General features: G+C 35.2%; 1 protein-coding gene across 11 annotated transcripts in view; it reads left to right on the plus strand.

Moving 5' to 3' along the window:
• Positions 1 to 15,019, plus strand: part of TAFA5 (TAFA chemokine like family member 5) — a 472,577-nt gene that overhangs the window by 91,460 nt on the left and 366,098 nt on the right. For 9 of the 11 annotated variants that reach the window (XR_010998987.1, XR_010998988.1, XR_010998989.1 and 6 more), the window contains exon 2: positions 11,878 to 11,964. The exons of the other annotated variants lie outside the window; for them this stretch is intronic. Coding sequence is in view for 4 of the 9 variants with exons in the window: in XM_068189768.1 (XP_068045869.1) it covers positions 11,878 to 11,964 (87 nt within the window). In the remaining 5 variants the exon portion in view is untranslated. The remainder of the gene's footprint in view (positions 1 to 11,877; positions 11,965 to 15,019) is intronic. 11 annotated transcript variants of the gene reach the window in all.

Here is a 15,019-nt window from a genome sequence, read left to right on the forward strand (position 1 = left end):
GTGTCTTGACTTTGCACCCTCCTTCTGCAGGAGACTCCTGATAGCATAGAAGGGCTTAGACAAGAATACAAAGGAATATTTGATGATGCCTTCTTCTGTTTGTATGTGATGATATGTACAGCTTTTAATATCTTTTGCAACAAATTGATACTTCCAGTAATAAAGGAATATCTGACCAGGAATGTGGGTTTGTTACTTACACTGAACAGCTGAGGATCCCTGGCAGTGAAGACTGTCTGGGCTTTTTACCTTATAAATTTCTGTGACTGAAGATGTACAAGAATTGGTTTCTTCCCCAGGAAAAGACTTTCTGTGGTATGGTAATAATTTTTCCAAGTAAAATAATTAGTTAAACAGTGTAAACAAACAAACAAAGACACCAAACAAGTATTACTAGTATTATTACTAGATAAATTAGTAGTATTTTTGGTTTTTTTTAAATAAATTAGATAATTCAGTTTATGCTTTCTGCAAAGATACATCAGCAGTAGAGCATATGATTCTCAGTTACAAGTCAGCAGTATAATGAAAGGAAACAGGGATCCACAAAATGCATTCTGCTTCAACAAAAAGAAACAGATAAATCAGAGCATCAGTGGAATTCTAGGAATTTGGAATAGTAACTTGCTCGGCCAACTTGTCACCCTTAAACCTCTTTTTCTGTAGGATAATGAAAAATCAAACCACAACATTATAATTAAATTGATAGTGCCTGCAAACTTTTTCAGTATATGCATATGAATGTTTCAGCTTCTGTACATCAGACTGATGTTATGATCATTTTGTTTTAAGTTGGAGAAAATTTCCAGATGCTTAGATACTTAGGTATTGTTTTAGAAATAAAAAGCATGGATCTTTTCCTAGCGGATTATTTGCTTTTCATATAGAAACATCGAGTGATGGAATTTATGTTGTTGATTATCAGGTAGTTATTGCAGTCTGTGTTGGGAGACAGTCAGTCTGGATTTCCTTAAACAATTCAAGTCCAGCAGAATGCTTAGCATTTGTTGCTAGAAGAAGGCTAAAGGAAACCATAGAATGCTCTCTGTAAGCATAGATATATGCTAACTTTCAGGCATTTGTCTTGATAGAAGGAGTAGAGCAGTGATGAAAGCTTATCTCCACAGTGAATATTACACATTGTGGTGTTCTGTAATTTTTTTTCCCAAATAAAGACATCCTTATAAGTTTTTCTTTGCCTCAAATCTTAAGTGAATTTGAAAGGTTCTTCAAATAAACCTCCACAGAATTTATTCACTGTAGTTTAAACCTGAACCTCTCCTGCTTTCTCTGGTTGCATCTCAGTGTTCATCTTCCCAGTTTTCAACTTACAGTTAAAATTACCACCACAAGGTGGAGTTCTGAACTTTCCAGCATGAACAATCTCCTCATTACATCAAAAGGGAGCAAATGTAATTTCTTCTTAAGTATTATACTGCAGCCACAGGTTGGAACAGCTGCAGGGCCTGTTGTCTCATTGTCACATTTAGAGACCTTCTTTTTCTCCTGCAGGCACTGAGCAGTGTTGAATATGGCTCAATAAACCTGGGCCAGCCCCCAACACATTGCAATGATTTGGGTTCTCTTTGGAGTGCCAGGTGCCAGCACACTTTAAAAAAATATTTTACTAGTTTTTCTGGCTTCTGGACTTATTCAGAGGTAGGGTGCAAACATGTTGGAGGTACCAACTGCCCTGGGTACTTGTCCATACAATCCCATACACCCCACAACTCTGAAATATCCAGCTTTTGGGCAGACCTCTGGATAATAATCTTAATTATTTTTCTCACCTTAAAGAAGAACTGAACATACAGAACAACATGCTTCTAGGAAAACAAAACAAAACAAAGTTGTTTAATTTCAAGGATAGTCAAAGGATATCCAAAATCTTTAAAATTCTTAACTTCTGTAGTCAACCTGTAGGACAAGAGAGAAAAAAAAGAGGGGAGAAAAAAATTAGGAAGGTGTCTTCCCCATAGATTATTTCTTTGTGGAGAAAACAACAAAGATGTGACCATGAATCACTCCCGGGAGAACTCCCAAAGCACAGAGTACCTGCAATACTGAATGCAGACACCAGACTGCTGTCCCAACCAGCAACGCTGTCATATCATTAGCCCATCCTATGAAATACACCACAGAGAACACCTACTGCAAGGAATGTATTACTGGTACAATAGAGACAAAAAACCACAAACATGAGAGCAAATAAGTCCACATTTTAACTAGCAATTGTTAAACCAATGCAATGAGTGTTTATATTAATTTTCTTTTAACACCCTTTGGTCAGATCTGTCCTTATCTCAACCCTCTGTGCCCCACATTGGGTGCCAAAAAGGACTGTTGTTTTAAGCCCAGCTGGAGATAAAACACCACACACCCACACTCTCAAATCCCCTCCCTGAATGGGCAGGAGAATTGAAGTAAAACTTGTATGTTGAGGTAAAAACAGTTTAATAATTTAAAATACAATAAGAATGGTTAATAATAAGAAGAATGATAATTTAAAAAAACCTAAAGACCACAACCAACCAACCAAGTGATGTACAAAGCAATTGCTCACCACCTGCTGACAGATTCCAGACCTTCCTTCCTGAACCCAGGTTGAACTCCCATTCTGAGTAACTCCCCCAGTTTATATAATGGGAATGATGTTCTATGCTATGGGATAACCCTTTGGTCTGTTCAGGTCACCTGTCCCAGTTGTGCTCCCAACCAGTTTCTTCTGTGCTCTGCTCACTGCCAGAGCATGAGACAAGGAAAAAGAAAAGGGTTTTTGACTTAGGATAAACACAACTTCTCAAAAAACCAAAACTTCCGTGTGTTATGAACACCATTCTCATTCTGAATCTGAAAGGCAGCACTGTAGCAGGTACCAAGAAAAATGAACTCTACTCTAGCTGAACCCAGGACATTCAGTTACATCTGAAATTTGCAAGAGTATTTATAGGTATAAATACAGTAGAAGATAATAATTTTGTGGCTATCTAAATAGTCTCACTACAGTTTAATGCATTTAGTGCTGGTTTTAAACCCAGACTTTTAATCTCATTTTGCCATGTATATGCATAGGTGACAGTCTCAGATTTTTTTCCCCATTTTTTCTATTGACTAAGAAACACAGTTCTGCAGCACAACAAAGACATTCTTTCATATGATCTTTTTAGTGCTTACAGAGTAGGAATTTTGTATCAAATAGACACTCAAATGTTTCGGAAAGAAAATCTACACTTATCAACTATATAAAAAAAGGAAGTTTTGTAAAGTGGGATTAAGTAAAATTAGTTGGCTCTTTAAAGAAATTCTATTATGCATACTTAGTTGTTGAGAAGAAGAAATTATTTCTTGCTTTGCAGTTCTGACAGGATTTTCAAACACATATAGTTTTGAAGGAATTTCTTTGTCTTTTATACAAGTACTGGTTTATAAAATTGCCAGTATTTCTAGTTTCTTCTAAATGACTACTTTTACATATGCATAATTCAGAACTCAGTTTATATAGTTTAATTTATGTTTTTTAAACATATATCCCTAGAGTCTGAATAGGATGGCAGCACTCTTCTTTCATGAGACAATTAACTGATGGAATTGATTGGAGGGCTTTATGTGGTTCAGCTGCTGTGGTGCCTTGTGGTGCTGAAGGGACAGCTCATGGCAGCGCGAGGCAGCAGCGCTGCAGCAGGAGGGTAGGGCAGGGGGCATAGAAAGCATTAGGATATAATCATTATTTTGAAATTATCAGACAAAAGTTGTTTAACGTTCTTTTATAATAAATATCATTGATTATAAACAATTATTTGTAGTGTTCTTCTTTATGGAACATGCTACATTCTAGGATCATGGAAACATTTAGGAGGGTTGTGATAAAGTCCTTGCTCAAAATGAATCTTCTTTATTGCTTAGGAGAAAGCAAACCAAGGTATTGAGGCTTTTTTTTAGTTATGTCTCTTCTTTTTCCCTTTATTTTGTTAAAAAAAATACATAGCATGATGTGATATTGTCTCTCAGGTTCCCTGCAAATACTTTTTTTTATGAGGTCTGGAATGTGATTTTACTCTGTTATGTTACTCACTATTGAGGAAAAGTTCAAACTATTAATCTTTATTAAGCAAAATAAAATCAGCAGAATTTTAAAGATGCTATTCACACTTTGCTCTTATTTTCCTAAACCTCTTTACTCAGTCATTAGGAATTTAATCTCTGATATTCTGAGCAAAGTTTGAAGATCCTATTGATATTTTCCTTTTTTTACACATATTCTACATGGATTTTAAAATGTTCCCTTAAACTTTATTTTATCAATAAATATTGTAATCTGCCTCAGCTCTAACTTTTGTCAGTGTTTTGCAATTTTCTGTTTCATAGACTGACAGATAGGTGTTATTTTTGTCCCTATCAAATAAGATAAATTCTATATAAAGTTTTGGAGCAAGAAAACACTATCCATGTAGCTTATTGCCAGTACTCATATGGAGTAGACTGCAGTAAAATTTCTGTGGACATGGAAACTCATAGAAGACATCTCTGCCATGGTGGCCTGTAGATCCATGTGGTAGTTGGTATTGTATGCTGCTGCTCAGCTGAACAATAGCTTCTGTCACCCCCTTCTCTCAGAAACAGTCTCCTTTGATTTCTTCCATTTTGGCTGAGTTTTGCCTAAATTATTATGATGAGTCAAGAGAAAAAGGGCATAAATTGAAATACAATTTATATTTTTTTTATTATTATTAATAAGGGTGTTTGAACACTAGAAGAGAATGTCCACCAGGGTTTGGTGATCTGCATCCTCACAGAGAATTCTCAGTTAACTGTATCCCCAGCTGACCCTGCTCTGAGCGGGGAGATTTGGCTAGATGATCTCCAGAAGTTTCCTCTAACTAAAACTATTCCGTGACTCAATACTGTAAAATGAGAGGAAATTATCTCTGTTACCAAATGAAATGAAGGTACATGAAGCAGATTCATCTTTTCATTTGAGATTCTAGATGATAGCTTGCAGTAATTCCTCAAACATTTCTCACTCATTAGGCCCTTGTTTTTTGTGTGAAAGTCAGAAAGGCCGTGTGTTTTCCCACAGTCAAGTACAGACACAAAATAAGCCAAGCAAAATCAAAAGTAACAAATCATTACCCCACAGCTATATTTCTGACTGTATTTTAGTATTGTCATATTATATCAGAGATTATTAATGCAAAGAATAACAATATCACCTTTCACAAGAGGGAATGTTCTTCACTTGCCATTCTCTAAGATCTTCCCCCCAATATGTTGTTGACAGTCTGTTAGCTCCTGGTAAAATTAGCACAATGCTGATCATGTCCAAATTTCAAGTGAAATTTTATGTTTGTTTTTTTGTTTTCACTGAGTCATCATGACTCCTTTCACTGATTATGTTGATGGTGGTTGTCAATTTTAAGTGAAGCCATCCATTTTAACTGATATAATTCTGAGACTCTTCTCATTGATATGATCATCCTGTGAGGAATAACGAGTGCTATTGTCTAAACCATCACCACTATCTGGGACTCCTACAGCTTGCCTAACTCCATATGTTCATATTTAACTGCTTAAGTTTCAGTTTCCAGTATGGGATTCCTGTGGCTTTCTTCATTAGTGTTTGGCCAGGCACTCCACACACTTCACAGCAGAGGGCCCTTGCTAACATCTTGTAAGTGGGCTCTCTGGTACCCGCTGTAACTTCAGTAGTCTTTCTTTCCAGATTGTCTGAAAATCATCCTGCAGGTTCCTGCACATTCTAGGCAAAGGCTGATTTTCTCCTCAAGTAAGGATTTTTCTTCATGTGTGTACTTCTGTACTTGCCAGACATGTGAGCTTTTAGTCAATCATTTATACTTTCCCTTCAAAACTGCACATAAATATAGCTATTCTAATAACCTCTATGCCAGTGAATATGGATTTTTTGTATAGGGGACTGTACTCCTTCTTAGTGGGAGATATGCAGGTTGCTATTTCAAAAAGTCAAAATACATTTATTGATATTGTTATGGCTTTTGTATAATTTCAGATAAAGGAATGGTTTGTCCCAGTCAGCTTTATATATATGGGAACAAAGTAGGGCAAAGAACCTGTTCTAACCAGATAACATGGCCTGATTTCAGTATTAGGAAACAGTCCCAGAAGGGATTATATCTCCAAGAGGGTGCTCTAAGTGTAAAGTCTTCCTTTAGTCCTTTGTTAGAAACAGTTCCTATGCTCCTGTTTGACTGCATTTCACCTGGAACTAGGAACTATTAAATCCTATTATCCTTTCATTTGAGTGCCCTTCCATTTATCTCTACCCAATCCCTGTGTCAACAGTCTCAAAAGAAATTAAAGGAGACAAATTTATGGTACAGGACAGTTTTTTGTCTTTCACGTGACATTGGTTATTAGGAAACAGAATGATCCATGCACAACAGGTTAAATTGGAGGAAGTATTTTGCATGTGCAAACATGAACAGGTAGCTGTGATGGTAGTGAACAGACAAAGAAGTCTGGTCCTGTGCTTGGGAGAACCAGAGAAAATGAAAAACTATTCCTGCAACTGAACTAAGCACCTAAGCCCTTTAATAGCCAGAGTCTCTTTTTCTCCAACCTGGTAATTTTACTAATGTACAGGCTATCTTCCTATTACTTTGGTAATAAAAATGATAATAAAAATTATGCAGAAGTACCAACTCATTGCAGTTTTCTGGTCCTGTAGTGAGAGTATGAGTAGCTTAAAGAATATTTTATCTAAATTTGGACCTTGATGTAGTCTATAGGGAACACATATCTGATCTCTAAGTATAGGATGTTCTTTAACATGCTGAGGTTGCTAAAGGCAAACATCTCAGGAATTTCCAGTCCAAATAGGGACATGTGACTTTAAGTGCACACAGAAAGGACAGAGGGAGGGCTGAAAGACACACAATTGATGGGGGAAAGAAGAAGAAAGAAAATAAAAGAAAGTAATAGAGATGGGAAGAGAGGCGATAAGAGATTCTGCAGTAGGAGTTCTTGAACAATAAGTGATCTGAATAATTGTTTGAACAGTGATCAAATGTAAGTGTTAGGCTGAAATGGATCTGAGGACACTACCTAGGCTATCATATCATGTGAATTAGGATCACCCCAATGGGTAATTATTAACTTATTCTTAAACATGTGTTGAAATGTGGATTCACTATCAATAATAAACAGCTCCATTATTTATTTAATTGTCTGGACAGATGAGCTGTTTTCAGTTAGCATCTAATGTAAATCCCCTTTCCTATCTGGTGGCTCTAATTAGAACCAGGTCTAATTTATCTGCATCTTTCTTAAAAGATGAAGCCATTAACTAAGAAAAGTGCTCTTGCTGGAAATTCAGGAGACACTACTTACCTTGTCTTTTGTTTCTGTCAATAAATTCCAAGATTATACTTCACTTTGTTACAATAATATTGTATTTTTGGATCATTATTCACTTTGTGATCCACAATACCATCATACCATTTTCCATTATTTATGCAGCTGTCCACTATTTTCTCTTTTTTAATTATTTAGCACTTGAGAAAAAATGTAATCCCTGTGCTTCCCTTTTGCCAAAATAAAAGTTGCTGTGTTCCTGATTTAGAATAATCCTGTTATCATTTTTTTAGATCTCTGAATTCATTAAATGACTGCAAAACTATATCTATCTATCTATCATGTCTCAATATCATATATTTACATGATAATACTATCAAATATATGTCATATTCTCTTCTCTGATATTCAGGTGTAAATATATTTACTGCAGTTGTCCCTACAGATCTGACCTCATTAAATCTAGAAATACAGTGTGTGTCCTTTTATTGCAGAAATAGTTTACCCACAAGGAACTGTTTGGGGAATACAGCTAGCCTTTCTTTTTCTTCCTTTTTTTTTCTTCCCTTTATTCTCAAAACAAGACTTCTCTGTATAATGTACATTATCTGAAGGAAAATATTTAGGTATCAAAGTCATGTTCTGGATTTGATGCCTTCTGTTCTGAATGTGATGATCAGGGAATTCTCTTTCATTGCTCTCATATATCAGTACCAGTTATGGTCCATATAACTGTCATTGTTTGAGTAACCTGCAAATTTGTTGCTGTAATGAAGCTTCCAGATAAACAAAGTTATTTTTCTTTATTACGTCAGTGATTGGATCTACAGTTGAACAGAAAGGCTTATTGTGTAAAGATCTGAGGTTATATGTAACAAATTTTGAAATGCTGTATATGGATAGGAGAATATAGTCATGGTTACAGCAGTGGGCAGGAAATCACAGTTTTGAGTCTTGGCTGTGCCACAGACTTTCTGTGTGACTTTGGACAAGCTACTCTTTGTGCATTAGCTAATAATACTATCTCTATCTCCCAGGGGTGTTGTGAGAATACATTCATTAATGTTTGTAAGGCACTTGGATGCTATAGCAATGGGGCCATATAAGCACTTAGAGAAACAATCCATTTTTGCAACAATGTGCATCTCCCTGACTAAGGGCTTTTTTGTTGGAAGTTTTTCATAGATGCTTGTTATTAATAAATCCACTTTATAATGATACAGTGAGGTTAAACTGCCTTTTGGAGTGCAGTTTCACTTTAGTATTCAGAACAGGTGTAAACAGTCATAAGTTGGAAAGCTGTTCCCAAAGAAAGAGAATACCATTTTTAGTCAGACATTTGAATGGAAAAGATACCTCTCCTGATTCATCTAGCTCAAAACATGGAGGGTTATTTACATCTGTATCTGTCTTGCAAACAGTTTATTCTATTTTAAGCACTTCTCATTGCATTGGCTAAACTACCTCCTCAGGCAAGTAATTTCATTGCCTAATTGCCTTTAAAGTTAAACAGTTTGCTCAAATGTCTACTCTACTTTTTCCTTGTGGTTATAGCCTGTTCTTTCAGTCTGTCCTTTCTTTCTGAAATAACCTTCACTCACATGTGTGAATTCAGACACACCACACAGTTATACCCGGTTAACAAGGCACTGATGGAAGGTAAATTGGTAAGCCACTATAAATTGATTTTAATTTTCCTGGCTGAATGCTGGTCAGCGTTAAATTCTGAATGTAGCGCCCAGGACATGAGCACCAAGGAGCAGAAAAAGAGTATTCAATATTCCCAAGTCTTTTGGAAAGGACTTGGTGAAAGATTTCCAAACTAGGGGAAAAGTTGCTGCAATGACTGCATAAAAAAATTCATTTTGCTATGGCTTGGTTTGTTTTTATTTATAGACAGTAGTAGCAGCAGACACACTGTACAAGTAAGAGATTTGGAAGAATGTGAGCTGTCAGTAAGGACAGGGCTCTGCAACTTTTGAGGCTCAGAAAAACAGATATCTACAGTGTTTCCATGTAAAGCTTTCTAATTTAGTGGTTGAGTTCAACAAAAATGCTGATGAAATCATCATTAGATGATAGAGACTCTATAAATGTCCCAGTGTTGGGAACATACTATGTCCTTTCCTACTGCATTAAATGTAGAGAATTGACATGGTCTTAAGAAGTATTGAACTGTAGGAATTCAGTTAATTGCAGTTAAATACAAGATGTAAACATACAGAAGAACAGGCCTCATTTGTGCCAGGGTTTATGAGGTTGCTTGTTTGCCATGAAGTCCATCCCTCCACTATTGTTGTTTGAATATGTAGTGAATAGAATTGCTTTTAATAACCTTCCCATATGAGTGACAGTGTAAATGCTTCTCAAGATGAATATTATATTCTGCTATGGTTAAGACTTTCCTCACAATGCAAGAGAAAAGAGCTTTGTAATTTTTTTTTCCTTATCTCTATGAGTATTGGAGATTGAATAGGGTTGATATCGTCTATTATACACTTACATAACATATACTATTTTGGACAGAAGAAGCAAAAATGAAAGAAGTATACTATTGCAGTGTTGTAAAAACTTAGCACAAAAGGATCCACAAGCATCAACTCCCAATCTTCACTTGAATTCACAACCATCAGGCTGCTCTCAGTGTCATGTATTCTTATTTTCTGGATTTAGCAAAAGACTCTGTATCATCTTGTCTTTCAGTTTTTCTGTAAATGCAGGACCTGATTCTTAATCAGAATTCAAGATTCTGTAATTCAAGTTGATGCATGATTGAAGAAAAAATTATCAATTAAGTCAAGAGAGGAAGCTTAATTTCACAATTGTTAGTGAGCCAGTATTTTGTCTCAGTTGATGTACATTCTAACATCTTTTCAATTTTTAGTTTATTTATGTCTCGGGCTATTGAACATTATTTTAGTAAAATCTATTGTTACCAGAAATTTCCTGTAAAAATACTTTGACATAGTGCAGCAACACTAAAACATCTAGCAAAATATTCAGGAAGACTGTAACTCAAAGGACTATTTTTATCTTCTCAAAAAAATAGGAAATATTTTATATTTTGTGTCAAATTAATCCTCTTTAAGACACAGTATAAATCACACAAAAATAATTAGGATGCTAAAGATTATTGTAGTTTGGAAAAAAAAAGATTAAAAGGAAAGGATACCTGTTTTCAAAACTCAGTTCTGATAGTCAACCAATTAAAAAATATCATCACCACTAACAGTGGAAAATTAAAATTTCTGTGTTGCATCCCAGGTTTCTGTTAAAGAATTTTTGTTCTATATTGTGTCTGTCAGAAAGAAGATTACACATACTTGGTAGTACACCTGGTAAAAAGTAATGAAACTGTTACAGTTGTATTCCTCTTTTTTTTTAAGGACTGCCTTCTCGAGAATGCTTTTCTGTATGAGAAGCAGCAGGGCACATAATCTGGAAAGAGTAAGGCCTTTTTCTTATGGCCAGGTAAATTGCAGCAATTTCTCATAATAGGAGGTCATTGGTTGTACAGGGATTCTATCCATTTTGATAGGACATTATTGATAAAGATCTTCCTCCCTTTGGAATGTCTTTAGGATTGATGCCAGTTGCACATGTTTACTTCAGCAAAATAACTTCTGATTACTTGTGGATCGCCTTGCTGATCCCTCAGGCGATACTTAATATACAATTAGATGTTGTCTTGCTCATACTGTTTGATATTTCAGTTTACTACATAAAGTACACACCTGCTTCTTATATTCCCCCTTTTATTTTTCCAAAGCGAATTTGAAAACAAAGTATTTTAAAACATTATGGGTCCTAATGAAAAAAATAAAGATTTGTTACATGTAGGCAAAGAGAAAACACTTTAAAAAGTGGTTGTCATTCAAAATAAAACCAAGATGTCCTTTTTAACCATAAGAAATATTCTACTAAATATACTGCTTTTTTACTAGTCCCTCAAATCTAGAAGTAATTGTCATGTGTTTTGGGAATTCAGACTGGTCTGACTGTATAGAATTCCATTACATTTTTGTTGGAAAACAAAATCTGATCAAGTTTCTTCATAAAGTTAAGAAAAAATCCACAAAGCAAGCTGCACTTGGATCCAGTATTTAGCCTGTATGATTTTATTTAAAATGATTTTTAATATGAAGGCTATGACTAGGTAGGTGCTATGTACTATACTATAACCACTTCATTGGAAAGATATGAATACTTAAACTCTTTCAAAGAGAAAAGAAGAAAGGGCAGGGAGAGAGCCTCTACCAGGTTTCAATTGTGTCAGAGGTGACTGGATGTTTTTGTTTACGTCAGAAATGATGCAAAATAACTCTTCTAAACAACAGTAAAGGCCAATTTTGTACGTACTATTCTCGGCATCTTGAAGTAGCTGTCTCATAGAGTAGGATGACTGTAAGGGGAAACACCAGTCTTCAATTCTGGACCTTCAGGTGTGCACACTGTTGGACCCACTAATGTTATAGCTTGTTCTGTGTTCGTTTCCTTTTGCATTTCAGGCATGATTTCAATTGAATCATTTATGGTTCTTCCATTCAGATTATAACAGCTATTTTGGAGCGGATAACCCTCAATGGCTGTATATGAGACATTGCCCGGGGTGCCTCCAAGATGCTTTTGAGCTGGGTAAGGAAATCACTGAGTGTTGACACATTCTCAAAGCACTATGGCATGGATTGAGAGCATAGTATATAAACTGTGTTACTGATGTAATATTTTGCGGTTTACTGACAGAATAGACTATACCAGTTTCCTCTGAAATGTTAAACAAAACCAAATAAATATTTTTTTTCCTAAAAAAAATAGGTAACAAATATTTAAAAAAAAAATAAATACAGTATTGAATCTGTTTGTGGTAATTCATGCATAAAAACTTCAATTCATCATTGCCCACTTCTGATAGGTCTACTTCTAATATAGTAGCCATTCAATGTATAATATTATGCTAATCTAATTTCTATTACCCCTATATTAGGACTGGTGTGGTAAATCAGACTCAGATTTTTACTGTGACTTTAAGGTCAAAGCTGTTTCTGCAGGCATGTCTTAACCAATCTGCTAGTTTAAGATTTATACTCAATTCAAGCTGTAATGACTCTATCATCCTTACTATCTACATATAACCTTGCACACCCCTGTTCAGTCAGGAACAATTAGTTATCATGACTCATCTCCCCTTTCATTTACGTACACAGACAACTGAAAAGGGCTTGTGAATTTCACCTGTGGAGTATATAAGCTGTTGGTGTGGGGCTTTCACTGATTGTACACTAAGAAATCATAGAAAACTTTTTATCTCTTGTTTAAAAGCCTGAAGATGAGTATGATAATGATTGAGACATCCCAGCACAGGTGTGTTGCTAAAACGTACCAGGACTTGGCACTCCATTCCTTCTATATTCAAGGTTAAGTAGTGTCCAAGGAGAGAGTATATTCTGCTGTAGAGAAGGATATTTTATTTCTTACAGTGTTTGTATAATGCTCTCTGTAATGCTCTTTCCAGCTGAAATACAGCTGGATCAGCTAAAATATCTCCGTGTTTTTTACCAAAGTGTGTTCAGGTTGTACACTGTCACTGCCTCATGACCCAGGGGTCATGTTTTAATACTGTTTTTTTGTTAAATGCCAAAAATCTTAGATGCTCAATTTCATGTTGTAATTAAAGCTTTCTATTTCAAAATAATATAAGCATGCAGAAAAATGGCTTCTATTAGGACAGCATAATTTAAAATAAAACCAAAGATTTTGTTTGCCACTTGAAATATGTTTTTCAAAAAATGTTTTGTGAAAAAGGTGCTATGCAGTGGCTACTTCCTTAAATATAGTGAGTAATAGGACTCCTGATATATCTGGTAAATAGAAGAAATACACTTCCTATAAAAACAAACAGACAAGCAAATAATGAATAGGTTGTGCATGCAAGAGAAAGTTATATTAATCTGCAGTTTCTGCCATTATCCCACCCAGGTGTAAACAGAGAGGCCTCCAGTGTGTTAATTCCACAGAGTCCAGTAATAAACCTGAGATTAGCTTTCAATAATCCACTTTCTTCCAACTAAAAAAAAAAAAAAAGAAGTCTTATACCATTTAGTATTAAGTGGCCATATTTAATAATAGATGGAGATTCACTGATACTTTTTCTTTACTCTCAAGAACCAGTGAACTATATTATACATGAATGGCTTATAAAATGATTGTTTTATATTTCAGAATAACAAACAAGTTTCTGTACTCAGATTAAAGGTTTAAATTTAACAACCATTTCACCTTTATTTATTCCTGAATACAGACCCAGAATAAACTTCTATAAAATTCTCTGTCTCTTTTAATGTCATAGTCTGATAATCTCTTGAAAACATGAGAATTGTTAGGTTTGAGGAAAGAGTGCCATAGTGGTAAACCCATTTTAATTTATACGTAAATTGTAATAATTGTTAATTCTGTGCATGTAACAATTTTAACTGTTTATTTAAGGTTTTGAATAATTTTAAACCATCTTCACTTAACATTTGTCTGAAAAATATTTGTTTTCCTTTCACTAGCTTAATAGCAACCAAAGTTTACTTCTCTCAGGAGTATCACCCAATGTGCTCAAATATTAGAGGCAGTTGTTGTCTCTTCCCCATATGTTCAGAACCTGTTCTAACTTACTGTGGAGGTGCCTAGTGGTGTTCTGGATATGCATCACTTTTGCTGCATCTCCCTTTTATACATACTACAATAAGAATTGCTAATGGAAATAATTCAAGTGGTCGTTGAGTCTAACTTCAATTTTTGTAACATCCAGATTTTGAAAAATGTGTCAAGTCAAAATCTAAAGAAATGTAAAGGAGGTTCTTTGGTTAAAGTTAAAACTACAGGTCAAAGAGTTCATTGCTTAAGTTGCCAGGTTCCTTTTGGATATCTATACAAGTATGAGCTTGTATAGCAGAATTCATTTCCATAGAATTGTTTTTTTTGTTTGTTTTTTTTTTTTTCATTTTCTCCCTCCACTAAGATTGAAGAAAACAACAGACATTTCAAATCCGTTAGCTTATTCACTTTTCCACGCAACACTGGTATTGGCCATTCTATAAAGGCTTGCTGTGACACGGCTCATGGAGTTTGTGTGTATTCAGAGTGGCTTTCTCTGTGGGTCTCATTCTCAATTAAGAACTTACTCCCTGAATGTTGCAGCATTATAGTTGTGTATTTTTAAGCTAGACCTTCAAGAATTGATGCTGGAAACCTGGATCATAACTACATTCCCGTAATTTCATGTGGTTAATCATCCTGGTTAAAATACAAATCCTTTTTCTGAAAAAAAAAAGAGTGAACAATTGTATTTCGAGAAGTGTTTAAAAGTCCAGATGATCTTAAAATACATAAAATGTAAAAATATGAGGATAAGCCCTCTGAATTTGTGATTTTTGTGAATAGCCCTACAGTCATTGGAATGTTTGAGCCTATGCCTTGCACATCAGTCTTAAGTGTGTGTTTCAAGAATTGTATGCTTTCTCTGAATTATCACAGAATCACAGAATGGTTTAGGTTGGGAGGGACTTCCAAAGGTCATCTAGTCCAAGCCTTTGCCGTGGTTAGGGACATCTTTCACTAGATCAGGTTGTTCAAAGCCACATCAAACCTCACTTTGAACACTTCATTTTCATTTCAAGACAATAATCTTACAACTGAAGGCAGG

Source organism: Anomalospiza imberbis, chromosome 5 (genome assembly GCF_031753505.1).
Source record: "Anomalospiza imberbis isolate Cuckoo-Finch-1a 21T00152 chromosome 5, ASM3175350v1, whole genome shotgun sequence".
NCBI lineage: Eukaryota > Metazoa > Chordata > Aves > Passeriformes > Viduidae > Anomalospiza > Anomalospiza imberbis.